Source organism: Arvicanthis niloticus, chromosome 1, assembly GCF_011762505.2.
Source record: "Arvicanthis niloticus isolate mArvNil1 chromosome 1, mArvNil1.pat.X, whole genome shotgun sequence".
Classification (NCBI taxonomy): Eukaryota; Metazoa; Chordata; class Mammalia; order Rodentia; family Muridae; genus Arvicanthis; species Arvicanthis niloticus.
This window is the reverse complement of record NC_047658.1, coordinates 76,799,118-76,820,044: the sequence shown is the minus strand read 5'-3', so window position 1 is coordinate 76,820,044 and position 20,927 is coordinate 76,799,118. Positions and strand designations below refer to the sequence as shown.

The window sequence follows — 20,927 nt, the reverse complement described above, 5'->3', positions numbered from 1 at the left end:
TGTCAGAGTTGATGATTTGAGAAGCACTGGCTAAACTCTTGGTACTGACACGTGATGGTCATTAGCAAGGGCTGACAAATATACTCCAAGTCTCCACAGGCGCAGCTGTAAACACAACTTGCATCCAGAAGGCCACAGCTGTGTGAGGGGATCTGCAGGTCCCTACAGAGCTCAGGCACAGTCCACCAAACTGGGGACAGGCAGAGGAACATGACTCCTCACCCTCCCCTTCACGTCAGTCTTCTGCCAGGAACCAGAGGTGCTGTTTGGAAACCACATTCACTGCTTGGTCTCCATGCATTTCAAATAGTCTTGGAGCCAGGCGGTGGTGGCACACGCCTTTAATCCCAGCACTTGGGAGGCAGAGGCAGGTGGATTTCTGAGTTCAAGGCCAGCCTAGTCTACAGAGTGAGTATCAGGACAGCCAGGACTACACAGAGAAACCCTGTCTCAAAACAAAACAAAACAAACCCAAAAACAAAAACAAAACAAAACAAAAAAAACCCAATCAAATAGTCTTGGAGTAGAGCTTGGCCTTCCATGAGAGGACTGAAGCCTGAGTAGTAGCCAAGGTCAGCACACTCTGGTTTGGGAATTGGGGTCTCTCCATATATTGTCCAAGTGAGTTTGATTTTCCAGCCTTAGAATCTTAAGTAGCTGAGACTACAGGGATACACCACCATGCCCAGTTGGTCCTGATCCAGCTCTTTGACTCAGAACAGATTCCTATCAGGTCACTGTCATAATTGCTACAAGGCAATTGTACTCTCAGCCTCTCAGAGTCCTGGTAACGTTCGAGTTTATGTATCCTTACATTAGCACATGCATAAATTCTTTATAGCACTATTCCTAAGCAATATGGCAAAATAGGGGAAAACCATAAATAAAACAGCTGCCAATAGCCCAAAATATGAGGCTTGATATACCGGAGTGCCATAGGGACAGTCATATGTAATTGGTGCCATGGCAAATGGCTTCAATATATCTGAGTAACTATCTAGTAACGTAAGACAAGAACTATAACATTTTTCATGCCCTTTGACCTAGCAATGCCACTTGGGGGAACGCTTCCCAGTAAAATACTAAGAAAGTAATTTGTACAGAGATATTCATAGCTGTGATATTTATAATAGCAAGATGTTGGAATGAACCCAAAGGCCTAGCCCTCGGGGACTGACTGAGCAAACTGGGTCGGGTGAACACTTCAGAAGCTCTCCAGCCAGGAGGTGTGGAAAGGAGGTGTGTGACATGTGGACATGTCAGGTGGGTTGAATGCTCAATCCTAGGCTGTGAGATGGGACATAAGCCAACCCAACCTGCTTCTGCATCTGACTCTGGCTTCCGCCAGGGGAAACAGCAAATGTGTGCTGCCTTCAGGCTAATTCAATCAAGCAGTAGCCCGAATGTCAATTAGAAGGGCTTTAAAGGTCATTTATTTTATCTTTCAAAAAGGTCATTTTGAATTAACTAGGCACTTACAAAATGTTACTTAAAATGTTGAAAGGAATTCCACCAAGATTTCCGAATGATCCTTGATAGTTCAACTCCAGGAGTCCTTTCTAAACTCTCTGTCTTATTTCTTCAAGAGGTTCTAGGTTCATCCAATGACAAAAGCAATGTGGGAATTTGTGTGGCCCTCAGGGTCGTGGGAAAGCCATGAGTGCCACCACCTCTGTGAACTCAGCCCCTTGCCTGTGATGTCCAGAGCCTCCTTCAACCATCACCTCCCCCCCGCCCCCCAGCCTCAGGAAGAGGTTATTGAAGAGCCTCTGGGTCTCTCTCCTATGCAAGAGTTCAACTGACCAGAACATCTTTTGGAACCAGAATAGGAATACCCAAAACCCTGGGCAGGTAGCCTCCTAGAGTGATCTACGGAAGCTTTGAAAAGCAGACTCCTGGGCTCTCTGGTAGCAAGACTGGAAATGTGCATTTAAAAGACTCTCCCAGTGGTTTTTCTATGGTGCAAACCATTGTTGGAGAGCCTGGTTGCTGAACAAGGAAGGGTATGAGCCTATTCTGCTGGACTGTTAAGCTCTGAGGGCTCTTAGCCTTTGAGACAGCCAACTTGCAACCGACCATCTTAGGTAACACAAGCACCATTCAGGGATGTCTCAGCTAGTGATCTGAAACATGCCCCACAGACCACTTTCACGGGCCCAGAGAAAAAGAGCCAGTTTTTGCCTCTGCCAGAGCCCAAGCCTTGGAGTCCCCCACTGCAAGGTCTCTCGGTCCATGCCCTTGTCCCATGTGGAGAGTGGGGGCCCTATGACCCCACTCACCCCAGACATACTTACGGAGTCATTTTATAAAGCTGGGTCCTCCTCTCAAACAGCGACCCTCCCCAGGCCCAGGGCCACAACCCGCCCACTGGTGTGGCCTGGGCAGACTCGGTCTCACCGACCCCTGTCTCCAGGACTCTCTTCAGCTTCACATTGGTGCTTGCGTCCCCCGGCCTGTTGTCAGGAAACACCGTGAGTCGTCACCCTGTCCCCATCCAACCTCCCTGCCAAGTGAGAGCCAGTGGCAGACTCCTTGTGGTCCTGGGATATAAAGAACAGAAGATAGGAAGAGAATGTGGGGACAGGGTCTTCCCAGGGTTCCTAGCGTGATTTTCTGAGCCCTGTCTGAGGTGCTGATGAGGGGACAGGAAGGAGACCATTTGGTTCTGAGCCCTCCCTCTAAGGGAGCAAGAAAAGTGGGGAGACCCAGAGCTTCCCCCAAAGTACTATCTCAGAACCTGGAATTTGGGGTTGTAGATATCTAGACCCCCTAGAAGGCAGACCTAAAATGGAATTGCCTTCCAGGCAATAGGACATGACCTGGGGCTAAAAGGACACAAAGCAAGTGACTTGATTCCTTGTCCTTTGAGCTGATCTGTCTTCTTCCTCCCTCAGAGAACCCCGGGCAAGGACAGGGGTCTGCAGCCCTTTCCAAATTCTGAGACCAAACCTGAGGATGGAAAGCTAGGTATTGGCTTCTCTGATACATCACGGGAGTTTCTCCATCACCCTCCCACCCCACAACACAGGTCCTCATATACTGGTCAGAGTCTACCTGGTATCTATCTATCTATCTATCTATCTATCTATCTATCTATCTATCTATCTATCTATCTATCAGCAAGGCTTGAAGAAAGCTTCATGGGGCAGAAGGGGAACCAGGACACCTTCTGTGGAGCTCTCCCACACATAGTCCATGCCTGAAAACTCAGTTTTGGTTTCCTGTTCCAGGAACCTCTGCTGCGTGTTTGCAGAGACAAGGGGGTGGAGGTGTTAAATCACAGGGAGTCAGATAGGCTGCTTCCGGCATTATGCTGCAGTCTGCCCTGAGCCCAGGAGTGGGGCCTCCCTGTGCAGGGAGCAGGACATTCCACTGATATACATTGTGACCTACCAAGGCAAGAGACAAAATCCTACATCCTAGACAAAACAGAGAGCTACAGAATGGGGGATACTGCTGTGACTGTGCCATGCTGAAAATGGGCCTGGGGCTTTACATGTCATCTGAAGCGAAGCTAGCTGGCTTTCATTTTGTGTTTTGCTCCGTCCTCATCTCCGTCAGTATCCAAGCTAACAGGGATTCACAGACCTGTACTATGTGCCACAATGTCTGGGGTTCTTCAGGCCCCGTGGTTTTCAGCTGGAGTACACCCTTTCATAGGCAGGACAAAAGAAAACAATCTAACAGCTCTGTATGAAGCTGGGGTGGGGTAGCAGTGGATGATCCACATCTCCTTCCCCCACACAACACATCCTTAGAGATTCCTCCTGGGGATCCTGGGAGGCTCCAAATGTCACTTGAATGTCATTGGTCCAATCCAACCTTATTTTCAGATGAAGAAGCTGAGGCTCAGAGTAGGTAGAGATTGGCTGAAGGTCACACAGCAAGTTGGTAGCAGAGTTAGGACTGGCCTAACCGTTGTGGCCTCCAGGCCCTGCTCAAAGGCAGCCATCAGCCTCCCCCAATGTTCTGAACTTCCCTAACCTTCTCCTCTTATCCGTTCTCTGGTTCTTCAGCATGGGGGGCCCTACCATCCATGACACACCTCCCAAAAATGAGGTCCCAAAAATGGGGGCTCCTGAACTGGCCTTGAAGCATTAGGCCTTGAAGCTTCTGAGGCTCTTCTCATCCTGTGATCTCCCTTCTCATCCCTGTGATCTTGCACTCCATGGCTCTTCCACCTACCCCCAGAGGTTCTAGTCTACTTCCCAATACCCCCGTTAACTCCAAAATGTCTCTTAGCCCTTACAGAAACACACTGAAATCTTAAGGACCAAATTAACCTTAGGTTATCCCGGCCCACTCTTCCTCCTGCTCTCTCATGCAGTCCCTCATCACTCCAGACAGCTAGATGGCATTGCAAACGCATCTCCCAAAGCTCCCATGTGCTTTCCCTGAGAGTCTTCTTATGGGTCTCCTTCCCTCTGTGTGAGAGCTGCTACTTGGGTACAGTGCTCACACACCTCAGACTCCTTCCAGCCTCTCCTTGCCTCAGTTCTACCTGCTCCAGGGACACTGGCTTTGAAAAAACATCAGTCTAAACATATCGATTGTTGGTGAGGCTCCCCTCAGCCATAGATTCCACCCCCCCCGCCCCCCACTCCTCTGCCACCTTGTGGCTGGAAAGGCTTTGGACCCATGCCATGCCTCCCCTCCCCTCCTCTGATGCTCTCTCTCCTCCAGACTGTCCCTTCTCAGCTGTGCTCCAGCTTTCCAAATGCACAATTCAAATCCCTGCTTTCCCCTCTCACTGCCTTGCACATGCTCTCTCATCTCTCTCCAGACTGTTTCTCCAAGAGTGCCCTGAGGGTTCCCTCTGTCTCCACCCCCTAGCCTATAATCCATGTTCCTGGGCACTACCCTGCCTGGACCCTGGAAAGAGGATTGATATGTTTTCAATTCAGATGATTTGCTTTTAATATAAAATGCACACACCGGCTCCATCAGGCCAGAGACTCCTGTCACCTCACTCCCTACTGCATCAGCTGGCACTTCTTCCGGCCTGCATGCTCTGAAGGGAGAAACAGGCAGTGAGTGGCTTGGTATCTCCTCCTGGGCTGTGAGCTCCCTGCAGGCACTGTGCCTGTCTTCTCCTGTATGTAACTCCCACCTGGTGCCTAGCACAGAACAGAGACTTAGTTAAATGACTGGGATCCCCAAGTGAGCCCCTCCACTCACGACTAGGAGGTGATCACAGCTTGTGGGAATCTGAAAAGGTGTTCTCCCTGCTGCTTGTCACTGGTACCTGTCCCCCAATCCCCTTCGCTCTATCTCCTCTACATAAAGAAGGCATGTTGAGGGTAATGCCAGGCTTACAGAATGCTACAGAACAGCTTCAAATGGTGACACTTAACATCAGGCTCTCCAGAGAGTGTTTACATGCATACATACGTAAGTTACATAGTTCTGCTGACATAAAGGATGGACACTGGACAATTTATAAATATAGATTAAACACTCAATTCTTAGGTCAGCAAGATGGCTCAGTTGGATAAGGGTACATGAGGACATGTGTTCAATTCCCAGAACTACAGAAGAGAATTTCCAGAAGAGAGAACTGACTCCTGCATGTTGCCCTCTGATCTCCAGATACATACCACACATACATACACAGAGAGAGAGAGAGAGAGAGAGAGAGAGAGAGAGAGAGAGAGAGAGAGGAGAGGAGAGGAGAGGAGAGGAGAGGAGAGGAGAGGAGAGGAGAGGAGAGGAGAGGAGAGGAGAGGAGAGGAGAGGAGATGGCTGTAAGGGGAAAAACCCTGATACTCCTTGCTGCTATCCCATGTACCCAGACAATTAATTGTCCCATAAATCACTGTGTGTGTTGATTCCACCTCATTTTTACCTTGCGGATCTGTGGCTGAAATGATAAATGGATTTAGTTCTAACTCAAATGTTGCTTGATATTTTCACTTAGTTTAGCAAGCAAGAAGTAAGTGAACTGACAAATAGCACACATTCCCAGAGCCGTGAGTGAGTGACTTCCCTGCTGAACTGGCTGACAGCAGCACTGCAGAGATATTCTCCAGTGCTCAGTGCTGGTCACAACGTGGCAACTACAAATGTGACAGCACTGTAGAATTTGATCTGCACTGTGACATTGGTCCCCACTACCTTCTTCAGTCTAGACGCGCAATAAGGACATGTCCATTCTTTGTGGGAACCCGCCTTGCTCTGAAATCTCTCTCCTGGGCTGATCTGCCACATGCTGAAACAGAAAGTTAGGAAGAGGTACTGAGCAACTCATTCTGCAGCACAGCCAGGCCATCAAACAGCATAGCGGGCTGAGCCCTGAGAGCACAGATGGAGCTAAAACCACGAGGAGGCTGAAATTATAGTTTTTAATTATAATTTCATTTTAAAGTCTATACAGTTTCAAAGTCTTAGCAACATCTAGGTTTAATGGTCCTGCACTTTCCTTTATTGTATACAAAAGCTTTATAAAAATAAAATAAAGATAAAGGCTAGGTGTGGTGGAACACACCTTTAATAAATCCCAGCACTTGAGAGGCAGAGGCAGGTGTCTGTCTACAGAGTGAGATCCAGGCTAGTCAGGACTACATAGTGACATAGTGAGTCCTGTCACAAAAAACAAACAAACAAACAAACAAACAAACAAAAGGAATGTTTTCCCTACTGTGAAAATGACTCTTACAAGTCAATACGAGCCGACTTTAGTACAGGAACTCTGAAGAACTGAGTGTGATTCATTACTCTCCCACATAGACAATCCTCTCTACACCCCCTCTAGCACTCAGGGCCTTAGCTGCTGCTGTGCACACTGTGTGCATGCATGGGGCTGTCACATGGAACTCTGTTAATATGGACAATTAATGTACGTTATTTTTAAAAAGTCAAACAGCCCCTTCTGTGTCACCCAGATAAGGCTCAGGCTCCTCAACTTTGAGAGGAAATCGATGTGAGATAGGAGGCCATCGCTTAAATCTTCATCACACACACACACACACACACACACACACACTAGTTTTCCTGTGTCTGTGCCTCAGCCCTCTTTCTTCAACCCTACCACATTACAGGGGATATAACATTGCATGTACATCATACACAATAGCAAGCCATGCTTCATATACCCAGCAGAGAAAACTGACCTGCAGACAGTGGTCTCCCACATATCACCTTCATCATTCCTAATACACATACACAAGATTACATATGCCAAATAAACATGCCAAGGACCTGGAGCTCACAAGCTTAACAAACACATATCACCCACCAAATACTAATTTCACCTTCCCAGATATTCTGCATGTGTACCCACAATGCTTCCCACTCCCAGCACATTACAAACACACACACACACACACACACACACACACACACACACACACACACAAACTTACCACCTTCTTGTGTTTCTCCACATACACACATATCCCAGGCATCCATGTAGCATGTAGGCCACCCTTACTCTGAGTTCACACTTTAGGTCTTCCTAGATTGTCTTCATGTTCCAGGATGGGATTCCCCTCTGCCAGTCCTCTGACACTACACTCTGTATCAAGTTACGGTGAGGGGGAATCCTTACAACCATGGTAGGCAAAGTGGGATACACTTCTATGGAGGTCAGGCCTGGGTCCAGTAACTACAGAGGACTTGGAAAGGGATCGAATAAGAATTCCTGGGTAATCAAAACCTTCCTTTGCTTCAGATCCAAACTCAGACACCACAGGTGGCACCTGCAGCCCTTTTCTTCTCCTCTTCAGCACTGTTTCCTTGGAGAAAGAAGTCATCTGCAACCTGAAGCTTTCCCACAAGAAAGCCCTTGCTGGGTGTGGGTACCTTGCTCAGGCTGCAGTGAATGCTGAGTTTAGCCCTCCTGCTCACTGGAGGCCTGGAATCCTGTAGGGAAGAGGCTGCTGAGGAGGAGAGGATGGGTGTCCTTACCCTTCAGCTCACCAAACTATGGCATACCCTGTCCTTCTCTGTCCCAATCCTCTGCTGTACTTAAGGTCAGGCCCTACTAGGCCTCTAGGACCACCATCCTGTCCTTTTGCCCTGTCTCTGCCTGTCCCAGTGCCAGGACCCTTCCACGGAAATGAGTTCTGTAGTGGGAAGTCTCTCTCTGTCCCCATAGCCTAGTATCTGGCCTGGGTAGGGGTCTTTCCTGAGCCACTCCTCATCTAACAAAGGAGACAATTTGCAATAAATGCTCACTGGGTCCTAAGCCATGACAGACAGATGCCAGCATATCTACTGAGCTGATCCAAGACCACTCTAACAGTAGCCTCCAACTAAGTTATGATAAGCACAGGGGTACCCTCTCCACATCAACCCTTTTTGCAGTGCTGACAGCAACAACCCAGAATCCTGCCTGAGGCCTTAGATGGTAATACTGAGACATAGACCTCCCGTTTCAAAGTCCATTCCATTCTTTGACCCTCTACACACACACACACACACACACACACACACACACACACACACACACGAGAGGGGGAGGGAGACAGAGAGAGAGAGAGAGAGAGAGAGAGAGAGAGAGAGAGAGAGAGAGAAAGAGAGAGAAAGAGAGAGAGAGAGAAAGAGGGAGAGAGAGAACTAGCTCCACCTTATCCCAGCCTGTTATCTATGTACTCTACATCCTGCTGCTCCAAAAACAAATACTTATTTCAGATTGCCATAGCAACAATAGTCAGCTTCCCTGAGTCTAGCCTAGGGGATTTTTAGAAGACATAAGCTCAGCATCTGGGCCTGGGCTTCAGGCTTGCAATGATCATGACTCACCTTAGGGCACAAAGCACAGTTCTAACTCTTTGGCCTCAGTGAAGGCCCAGTGAGGATGAGGCCACTCCTTAATCCTGTAGCTCAGACACAAGGATTCTAGATTAAGGTTGCCCCCTTCAGAATTCTAAATGGAACCACAATTAGCAAGAAGATTCTCCTTGCCTATTGGGCTTCTACTTCACCTTGTTCATAAAGACAGAAAGCAAGTCACACAAGTACCAAGGCTCTGCTGAATAACCCTGCCATTCTCTTAGCCAGATATGTGTAAAGTGGCTTTCCAGTGGTTCATACAGACACGCACACCCATATTTGGTAATCTTTTTAAACACTGTGTGAAGGTATGTCTGTCCTTCCTTATCTGCTTAAGGCATTCTCTGATTGGCTTTAATAAAGAGCTGATGGCCTATAGCTGGGTAGAATAGGGAAGGTGGGACTTTCAGGCAGAGAGAGAGGGTCTCTGGGAGAAGAAATGAGAGGCAGGAGATTTGTCAGCTGGAGATGGAGGAAGTCAGACATACCAGGACTTAGTGAGAGGTAATGAACCACGTGGAAAACAAGGATTAGAAGGATTAATTAAGTTATACAAGATAGTTGGGAAATAGCCTAAGCTAAGGCCCAAGCTTTCATAAATATAAATATAAGTCTCTATGTCAGTAATCGGGAGCTGGCAGGACAGAGATAGTACAGTGGTACCCATGCATATGCACAAAGGTATGAGGCACTATATGATGTATGCAATGTACACACAAGGCAGAGGTAGCATATACAGGCTGGCACAGCTACTGAGGGACATAGATGAATGTGTACACATAGAATGCTAGATGTGCAGACATGCTTTAGACAGGAAGGTACAAGGCTATAGATCAGTATATGCATCCCGGTTTGTGAATTATAGATGGGGTAATCTTCATAGCAACTCCCTGCTTCACATGCATACATATACACATGAACACACACACACACACAGGCACACACACCCATGGAAGGGCATGTGGAATGGCGTCAAAGAACTTGAAGCCCCCAGAAAAGAATTTACATCCACAGAAGTGACACAGAAGAGACAGAGCATATCTGAAAATCTGCTAGACTTTGAAACTGGCATCTCAATGAAATGAACTTTCTATAAATGTCTAAGTCTTTATGACGACTATGGCTTTCACCATAGTGATCATTATAGTACATGTGTGTCTTGCAGTGTAAGATCTATTTTCTTCACAAAAAAAACGTAAGTAAATCTCTAAATTTATTATGTTACATAATGAGTTAGGCCAGCCTAGGCTACACTGTGAGATCCTGGAGAAAGGGGCATGGGGAGAAAAGAAGATCAGATAGACAGAGATGGACACACATACATACACACACACACACACACACACACACACACACACACGTGGGGGAGTCCAAAGTAAACACAGAACAGCATTATATTTAATAGACAAGACAAAGTATCTTAGATACAACTAAACATTGTCCTGTTAGTTCTAGCCAATGCAAAAATTTGTGGAGTTTTTTCATGTAATTAGAAAGAAGATAAACTGATCATTATTTGCATATTTAGTAAGTCTCTTAAAGTCATTAGAACTGACAGTTCAGTGAAGCTGATAGTCATAGGATAGCTCTTCATAAATTATTGCTTCTCCAGATAGAAGAAACATCTGGTTAAAATAAAACAAGATTACATTCGAATGACCTTTAAGTAAAGAACAGCTATAAAACCTTCACATGAAACGCCTTAGTTGTGTGAAAACAATGAAAAAAACATCTCACCAACTCCTCCTGTCACCTGTACAAACAGCCTAGCTGACGGCGAGCGCCTCTTTCCTTCCACCTGCCATTAGAACTTCATTGTTCTAGTAACAGCTGTAGTAGGGTTGTTCTTACAACCAGCGGATTGATTGGAATGGTCATCTGGAAGAGAAAGCTAATTTTCTAAGACAGCCCAAGAACTTTTGTGGAAGTACACCATGAAGGCCCTGGCCAGCAAACTGCACTGTGCACTTTGCACTTTCTTCATGCACAACACAAACTGTACTCCAAGTAGAAACTCCAACATGAGAAAGACCAGCCGCAGCAATGTAGTAGAGAGACAGGCTGTGTAAAAGGTATGTAGATATGTGTGTATACATATATACATGTATGTACAAATATATAAATGGCTCATGACATAGATGATCTTTCAAACATACTCGAGGAATTTGGGTATTTAGCAAATGGTTTAGAGAACAATTTGCCACCACTGGGAAGAACAAAAGTCTGTCCCTACTTCCTATTACACACTGACACAAATAACAGGTGTTTAAAACTCCATTTACAAAAGGAAACAAACAGGAAGGCAAAAACATCAGAGGACACTTTTTTCATAATCTTCAGGGAGCCAGATATCCTGAAATTAGAAACACTGGATCCTGTTTCTAAATCCAAAGGCCATGTTTTACAAGGGAAAAAAATAGATTTTTTTTTTACTAGATTAAAAATTCTAAAATCCTATCATAGGATATCTACAGCCAGAAACTCCAACTGAGTAAATGCAAAGTTGGCAGTTTTGTGTTGAGGGAGCCATTTCCTGTTCTTCAGGGAGAGTCTACTCAGAACCTCTGGAATCCAGTATGAGAATACAAACATTATCAAAGACCTTTAAAGACAATCGTTCTTTGTGAACCATTAATTTCCTTTATCTGAAGCCATTCTAAGAAAATAACCACAAAAGCATGGATTTTTATGCACTATGTTCATCACTAATTTACGGATTATGGAATTAACCAAACTAAGGAGATGCTTATGTTCAATAAATCCACAAAACCATCACGCAGCCATTAAAAATATGTTCAATAATACTCCTAAAGAATATATTACATGAAAACTTCATATGGCAAAACCTTTCACCAGAATGTATGTATACACAAACAAAATTCCTATTTACAAACAAACTCAGACAGCATATTCTTAGCAATAAAGTCCAAGATTTTTTTTTTCAAATAGCACTTAATAGGAATTTAAACCTATTAAAAAATTAACAGTTCCATCAGTAACAAAGAACAATACAGAACAAATAAGGTTAGTTTTGGAGCCATTCTGCACTGTGCTCATCTCTCTCCTGGGGCTTCCCTGAGACAGTTCCCAGTAGGACCACACCAACACCAGCTCTGAGATAAGAGTCCACCAGGGAAGGCTTCCATCTTTTCTCTGATTTTTAGCCTTTCATTTTTCACACTGGCCTCTTATGGAGTAACTATGGAGTAATGCCCCATAAAACTGCCTTCCAACAAAGACATAAGCACTGCTGTTGGGACACGAATATTTAGTAGGAGCAACAGCAATGGATTCTTCCTTTGAGCTCTCCCATTTCCATACAACCTACTTCTGAAGAGGTCAGAGTTCACCAAAGCGAAAAATAGAATCAGTTTTTTAAGCCGGGATGTTTTGGCTTCATGGTAACAGCCTTTGGACTTCCTCACACTTTCACGTCTTTGTAGTAAACTAAGGGCTCTAAGAACTGGCCACACAAGTAACATATTTGTTAAGAAATACATCAATGAAATTATTCAACTGTTACTTACCAGAGGTCTGTAGAGTAAGACCACCACAATTCTATGCTTTGTTCACTTACTGAGATAGCTTAAATGCAAAATGATATTCAACTGTTATTCACCAGATGACTGTAAAGTAAGACCACCATAATTCTATGCTTTGTTCACTTACTGAGATAGCTTAAATGTAACATTGGCAGGGGCTTACAGTCACCCAGACTCACACCCTGCAGAGAGGCACACAGGCCGGAGCATTCAGGAGGACTGTGGCAACAGCCACTGGAGTTGAACTTAAGTCCAGCTCTGCAACCCTACTCCTAGTACACATCGTGTGGACAGACATATGTGAGAGCAAAGAGATACATACACGAATGTCCACAGTGGCACTGCTAATACTCTCCAAACTCCACAAATGCCTATTAGCAGAAGGGACGTATACACCGTGTCGCAGTTGCCTGCCTGAATACTATATAAGGATAAGAAACAAACTGCAGTAGAACGACTGCCTAACAGATGACTCTCACTATGGAGCAAAATAAGCCAGCCTCAAAGTGAAGACAGTAAATCATCCCATTTGCATGAACGTCAAACAGAGGGTGAAAATAATATTGTGTTAGAAGTCAGGATAACTACTGGACACAGTTTCCAGAAAACATCTTGGGGGAGGGGGGTTGGTCTAGGGTGTCAGTGCTCTTCTGATCAGTATAGGTAGTGTGAGCCTGACTGTGCACATCCACAAACATTCATCAGAAGTTGTGAACCTTGTAATTTGTGCATGTTGATGTACAGCATAAATATTCCAGTGACAAGTTTAAAATGGAAATTAATCACCAGCAACAGGCTTTACCTCCAAGTATTGGGAGTACAGGTAGTTTAAATTTTCTATTTTATTTTAATTATGTGCATGTGTATATACCAGAGTGCAGAGATCAGGGTGTCAGACCCCCCTGGAGCTGGAGTCACAGGCAGCTGTGAGCCACCAGAAGTGGATGCTGAGAACTGAACTTGGGTCTTTTTTAAGAGCAGTATGTATGTACTCTTAACTCCTGAACTTCATAGGTAGTTTTGTTTTATATTTTTTTTTTAGATAATCTACATTTACTATAATGAACACATGTTTTAAAATACTATTTAGTTATGTGTATGTATGTAAATATACAATGTACACAAATACACATACATATACACTACATGAGGCCACCATGGTTCTAAAAGGTGTTGTGAAGTTGGCCTGGGTAGCAATAGGTCACCACTTCTTTTCCCAATAGGTATTTACTGTCTTTTTCCCAAACTTGGGCCTTGCTATTGAAAACACCAGGATTTTAAAGCTCAGGGTTTTGGTCTTTCCCTATCCCCAACCCCCTAATGACAGATATACCACAAGGCCTGAACTATGAAAGCTCCAGCTTTCCCTACTGGACAAGGGATGGGGAAACCTGTCTGGGGTTTTCCTTGGGTGAGGCTATGAAAAGGGGACTCCAGTCTAGGGTTTGCTTCAGAGAGCATGGAGATGACATCCTGCAAGGAACTTAAGGCCAAACAAGAGAAGTCAGCAGACCTAGGCTCAGGTCTGTGAGTTCAAGGTTTAAATCCCTGAGCCTTAGCTTCAGCACAGAAATCCACAGGGGTCTAACACCTGTTTCACAACGTCATCAATATTAAGGAGGATAATCTACTGAGCTGACAGCCTAGGGACACCCAAGCCACTGAGAGCAGCTGGCCTTGGTTCTCTTCCTTTCCAAAGGACACTTTTGCTGAGTGTCCACTCAGTGCATGGCCCTCTACTAAAGGTACAGAGTGAAGCAAGACATTTTCCTGGTCTCAGAGAGGGTACAGCTTAATAGTAGACCCAGGTATAATCCACAGTAACAGTATATGTACTAAGAACTACAATGGAGGTTGGCACTGTGATTAGAATATTCAAAAAGTTTTCCTGGACGAGGTGTTAGCAAGCCCTGGTGGACAAAGAAGAGTTCACAGGTGGAGACAGGTAGGCTATATGTAGGAGCCATTGGCTAAGGAGACCTGTGATGCCAGTAGTCATGTGGAGAGGCAAGATAGGAGAGGATGAGGCATGCCAGGAGCAAGTAATATAGAGCCTCTTGTCTCCACAATACTGAACTCTACGCCACTGAGGTGTTAGAGACACTACCAAAAGTGTCACATGAGAGATGATGGGGGTATTTGTGCTATAGAAAAGAAACCAAGATTTATACTGGGCTGGGATAAAACAGGGCTGGAGGGGGAAAAATGCAGCCCAGGTTGATTACCTATTAACTTAGATGAGGATGGAGCAGATCTGAACTGCCCCCATGATAGGAGTGTCTTTCTCTTTATTCGTGAGAAGCATGTAGCAACCAATCTGGGCTATGTCAGGGCAGCTCACTGGGCTCCCAGATCACTTCAGGCTATATAGGCTGGATGCCAACTGGCCAACCATGTGACCGGAGGCTTACAGCTTACCGTCTCACACCCAGATGGAGGGTGCGGGAGGCGGCTAGAGCTCAACCACCAATCTCCAAACGCTTAATTGATCAGCCATGCAACAGAACCTCCACAAAATCCTAGATAACAGGGTGAACATCTGAGAGGGAGGTGCACTAGAGAAGGAGAAGGTTATCTCCACACCTTGTCCTGTGCATTTCTTCTATTTGTTCCCAAGTTTTGACCTTTATAATAAAGTGTTAATAGTCAAAAAAAAAAAAAAAAAAAAAAGCAGCTTTCCTAGGTTCCACCATCTAGTCGGACAAATTACCAGAAGAACATGGGCATGCCCAAATTATAGTTAGTTGGCTAGCAGTACAGCAGGCAACTGGAGACTTACTGTGAGATAGGACTGGCATTGTGGGACTGAGGCCTTAACCTGTGGGGAACAAACTGACTCCAGGAAACAGCAGAAATGAACCGCAAGACATCTGGTTGACATCCAGAGAGTTGTCAAAGTGGTTAGTGTAGTATATAGTAAACAAACAAATTTGAAAATCAATCTAACCAACAAACAAGCAAAAATAAACTTTAAAAAAAAAAAAACCAACAACCCGTAGACATTTGATGATATAGTGTTGAGGGTAAACACAACGGAGTAGAAGCACACTGGTGAGGCAGGTGGCAAGTCCAGGAGAGGCAGTAAAAACGTTTCTGTATATTTACTCCACGTAAACAAAGTAAGGGAAACTGCAAACAATACAGGAGGAATGGCAGCTACACTCACTCAGTGCCTGAAATGTGCTGCTGGTGTTGACACTCCAAAGGAAAGCTTATAGAATTCAAAGCCACAGACAGACAGACTCCAAAGCAGGGCCAGACATACTGCTCACACGTTCGATTCCGTTTCTAGGGAGGTGGGGGCAGGAAGATCGCAAGTTTGAGGCCAGCCTGATCTGAATAGACACCTTTTCTCAAAAAATATATATGTGAAAATAAAACAGGAAAAAAATCCACAGTATCAGTGAAAATCATTAAAAAATAACTAGCAAGTTGAATCTAGTAACATCAAGATTATACATCTTGACTAACTGGAAGTTATTCCAGGAATGTAAAATTGACTTATCTTGCAAAAATCAATGAACAGAAAATACAGTATAAATACAGTGAAGAGTAAAACCCATATTATCACTTCAGGAGATACAAAAGCACTCCAGCAAATTTAATGCCTTTTCATGATAAAAGGCCATTCAACAAACTAGGAACAGAAAGGACACTCCTTCTCATTTATAAGGAGCCTCCATGACAAAATCTACATCTAACAAGACACTAAAGGTGAAGAAAACAAACCAGTTTGCCCCAGCGATTAAGACAAATGTACCTACCCACTTGAGGTTCTACCCAAGATGCTTAGGGAAAAGGTAAAAAAGAAGGTACCCAGACTAGAGAGGAAGAGGAGAGCTATCTTCTACTTGTAAATGACATGGTACTGTTTTAAGAAAATTGATTGTGTCCTCTAAAATACTCTAGAATTATACAAATACAGAAAAATTTCAGGACACAAGATCAACATAGAAAATTGGTTTTATTCTTTTTTTAAATTTATTTATTTTATGTATGAGTACACTGTTGCTGTCTTCAGACACACCAGAAGAGGGCATCCAATCCATTACAGATGGTTGTGAGCCACCATGTGGTTGCTGGGAATTGAACTCAGGACCTCTGGAAGAGCAGTTGGTGCTCTTAACTGCTGAGCCATCTCTCCAGCCCCCCTGGTTTTATTCTTATACACATTTAATAAACAACCTAAAATGAGGCAATTCAATTTATCAGCGTCAAAAAATCAGCGTCAAAAACAGAATACTGAGGAATCATTTTAAAAAAGAAGTTCAATGCTATACATTGAAACTGCAAACTTGGGCTGGGGAGATGGCTTAGTATGTAACAGAGTTTGTTGTACAAGCATGAGGACCTGAGTTCGAATCCCCAGTACCAACATAAAAAGCCTGTAACCTTGGGGCTGTGAAAGGTGGAGACATGAGGGCTTGCTGGGGTCCAATAACTGCCATCCTGGCTGCAGGTTCAGTGAGAGACTCTATCTCAAAGTTATAAAGTACAAAACAATATAGAAGGATATCCAACATCTTCCTCTGTGTGTGTGTATGTGTGTGTGTGTGTGTGTGTGTGTGTGTGTCTACACACACACATACATACACACAAATTTTCTTTTTTTTGGGGGGGGGGTGGTTCAAGACAGGGTTTCTCTGTGTAGTCCTGGCTGTCCTGGAATTCACTCTATAGACCAGGCTGGCCTCTCGAACTCAAAAATCCGCCTGCCTCTGCCTCCCAAGTGCTGGGATTAAAGGCGTGTACCACCACTGTCCGGCCAACACAAATTTTTAAAAAAGAGAAAACTCTAATCTTCTGGAGAGAAATTAAGCCTCAGACATGTAGAAAATCATCCTGTACTTATGGATCAGATGACTAAATAATATTAGGATGGCAATAGTCCCTAAATTAATCTACACGCTCAGCATAGTAATCCTCATCAGAATACTGGATGGTTCCTTTGCACAGTGTCACAAATGCCACCCAAACATACACATGCATATACAACAATAATAACTAAAGTAAATTTGAAGAAAAAAATAAAAACTGAATGCCAGATAAGTGTGGTGCCACACACCTTTAATCCTGGCACTAGGGAGCCAGAGCCTGGAGGATCTCTGTAAGTTTCAAGCCAATGAGGTCTTCACAGCTATTTCTAAGGCAGCCAAGGAATATAGTGAGGCTCTATCTCAAAACAAATAAAAAACTGATGCCAGAGAAAGAAAAGAAACCAAAAATAGGCTAGATCTAGCAAGAAGACTCAACAGATAACGGTGCTTGCTGTACATACCTAGAGACCTGAGTTTGAATCCTAGAACTCACATAACAATGAAAGGAGTGAAACAACTCCATAAAACTGTCCTCTGGACTCGATATATGTACATGGCATGAACATGTAACCTATACATATATACACACACATACATACATACACATACACACACACACACCCCAAAAATAAATTAAGAAAAAAAATTTAAAAACAGGCAGAGAAATGTAGTACTAATAGCAAAAAGGTAGGTTGGAATTCAATGATATAAATAACACAATAAATGTAAATGGTCTAAACACCCCAATTAACAGCCACATTTACTAGGCTGGATAAAGATGGCACAGTTATCTGTTTTCTAAAAGAAAAGCACTTCAGGCAAAAAATTGGTGAGATTAAAACTAAAAAGCATGGAGAAAGATCCAGGCAAAAACTAACAAAGACTAAACTGGAGGGATTATGAAGACTAGGTAGACTTTAAAGCAGCACACTTTAGAATCAACAAGGATGTCCATACTGATACAAGTGAACTTGTTGAGTGCTCACAACAATCCAAATATTCATAGGAAACTTCAACACACAGGAAGCAATAAGTGATCATCTGGAAAGAACAAAGCAAAGCAAAGGTTCTTGAGTATGGTGTAGTTCTCAGCTTGAAACAGAAGCAGAAGATCACTAGAAACAAGGGGAAGGGAGAATAAAAACCAAGACAGAAAAAAGTTCTCATAATAGAGATGAAGCAATAATCAGAAAGGTGGACACAAACAAGAAGCATGCAGGGTCACAGACAGCAGAGGAAAAGGGTCCAAAGAGGTGGGATGAGCTGGTCTGGCTATGCCCAGGGCTTCCAGGAGGCAGACAGGAAGTAGGAGTTACTGACAGGCCCTAACTTTGACTTCAACAGACAGAGGAAAGGAGCAATGGGACCTTATAAAATTGAGCTCTTGGAGACTCTTTTAGCTGGGTTATGAAGGAAGGTGCCAGGAAAATGGAATGCAACATGCACTGGGAGTGTGGGTAGGAAATGAAACAGGGTACCTGGGGTACCAGGGAACATGGGAAGGATTATCAGATCTCTGGTGGCAGGGTTAACAGGAAGAATGACATGTATTCCTCAATGTATCAGAGACTAGAAGCGTTGACTGCCATGGATGTGGAGAGGGCAGAGTGTAGAGAAGTCGCCTTCTGATGAACATTCTTCCCTCTGCAAAGTCAGGGTCTACTGGTAGCTGAGGATGAGGAGGGAAGTGCAGTAGATGAAAGCATTGTTCTATGAGAGCTTTGAAATAGCTGTGCGGGAGTGATGACGGGCACTACTGGAAACTCAGAGAGAACCGTGGGCTCCTGGGAACTAGGACTTCAAAAGGCAGGCAATTACCCTCCAAGGATGGTGAGTTGCTGTAACAGTAAGCTAGACTATCCACACAGAAGAGGAACTCAGAGCAAACACTAAAACTAGGAGTTTAGGAATCTGGGGAGACTACTCAGTGGTTAGAACTGAATGCTCTTCCCAAGGACCTGGGTTCAATCCCCAGTACATATACATGGCAGTTCACAGCCATTTGTAACTTAGTTCCAGAGGATCTGACGCCCTCTTTAGGCCTCCATGGGCACCAGGGATAAAGTGGTACACAGACATTCAAGTGTGTCAAACACCCATATACATAACAGCAGCAGCAGCAACAACAACAACAACATAGGAGTTTAGAGGCTGAAGGTCCCTAAGAACTGACACAGCTTCAGTGAGGAAGAAGGCATGCATGGGAATACAAAGACATTAAGGTTTCAGAGATACATAAAGAGGAAGGCACGGAACTGGGAAGGAGCTGTAGCAGGGTCAGAGAGAAGTTGGAAGTGAGGTGGACAGAATCAGAATACGTTGTATATACATATAAAACTCATATAATAGAAAAATAAAAATTAACAATTTATTTATGCATAAGCATTCTGTCTGAATGTATGTATATGTATCACATGCATGTCTCCAGAGGGCAGAAGAGGGCACTGGATCCTCTGGAATGGACTTACAGATGGCTGTAAGTCCCCATGTGCCAGGAATGAAGCCTGGGTCCTCTGCATATTTTTCCATGCCTTTACTTTTAACTTCGGTGACTATATATTTGAAATGGTTTTCTTTTGGGAAATATATTGTGCTATTCTGAGCCAATCTAGTAAATCTGGCCATTAAGTGGTGGTGTTTAGACCATTTACATTTATTGTTGTTATTAATATCACTGAGTTCCATCTACCCTATTATTAATAGTCCATTTGCCCATCGTGTTCTCTTAAAATCATCATCATCATCACCGTGTGTAGGTCTTAGGTACTTTTATCAAATGACATTGAGATGCCAGTATGAGTGGATGAAACAGACATGGTATTTAAGGAGTTAAAGATAAAAAAAATACAAAGGTCATGATATAAATGCACTATGCTCATGGTCTTAGAAACTTCTAGTACAGTGGTAAGACCTAAAATGGAACACTATAGGTCAAGAACTAAACTTCTGTTGTTTTCCTATACCACTAACTGGCTCTAGGGATGCTTGACCTGTGATCTACAGGTGGCCTGGGGCTCAGAATAGCTAGTGCTGTCACAATGTCATACAAGATATTCATAGATATGCTTTTGCAATCTATGGTCCATGGGTTAAACACCCCTGGGCTTAGTGTGTGGCTCAAGACAATTCTTCATTGTCTAGTGTTGCCCAGAGAAGCCTAATTGGATGTCCTTTGCTGATTGTTCCTAAACTATAAATACATGCTCCTATAACACAGTCCCTACTCCCAAGGCTGCCTAGCTCCTTAATGCCCTGTCTATGGACACATATGTTCATGTAGGACTGGTCATTATTGGTGGAATGTGGGTACCATCTTGAATGAAGTTTAGCCCAACCTTAAGGGATATTGAAAGAGCCAGAGTGGTACTAGCAGCCCCGAATAAAATAGAGATGTGCAAAAGTCCAGAACCCAGCTAGTCTAGAAAAATACTATGTCCAAGAATCCTTGATAATTCACCATCAACTATAGACATCTACATCTTATTCAGGGTCTCAAGCTAAGGCAGGACTGCAGCCACAAGGCCACCATCACTTCCAGTAAAACCTATGTCTCTCACACAGTAAGTCTTGTTCCCTCCTTCAGTGCCTAGAAGAAACCCTGGGTAGATAGCCTGGGTTCCAGTTCTGACTCTCTCACGAACTTGCAGTGTGACCTTGCCCCAAAGCCCTAGTTTTTCAGGTTAAATAAGGGGTTGGACACAGGATCTCAAAGACACCAGCAGGCCTATGGTCTATGGTGTGTTGGATGCAGGAAGAAGACTCGTCAGCTTGCATCACTCAAAATACAGGAGCTGCA

At 44.1% G+C, this 20,927-nt stretch overlaps 1 protein-coding gene across 4 annotated transcripts in view; it reads right to left on the bottom strand.

Moving 5' to 3' along the window:
• Nucleotides 1-20,927, bottom strand: part of Tub (TUB bipartite transcription factor) — an 84,903-nt gene that overhangs the window by 40,062 nt on the left and 23,914 nt on the right. For 2 of the 4 annotated variants that reach the window (XM_076940546.1, XM_076940542.1), the window contains exon 6: nt 2,295-2,453. The exons of the other annotated variants lie outside the window; for them this stretch is intronic. In XM_076940546.1, coding sequence (XP_076796661.1) covers nt 2,295-2,453 — 159 coding nt within the window. The remainder of the gene's footprint in view (nt 1-2,294; nt 2,454-20,927) is intronic. 4 annotated transcript variants of the gene reach the window in all.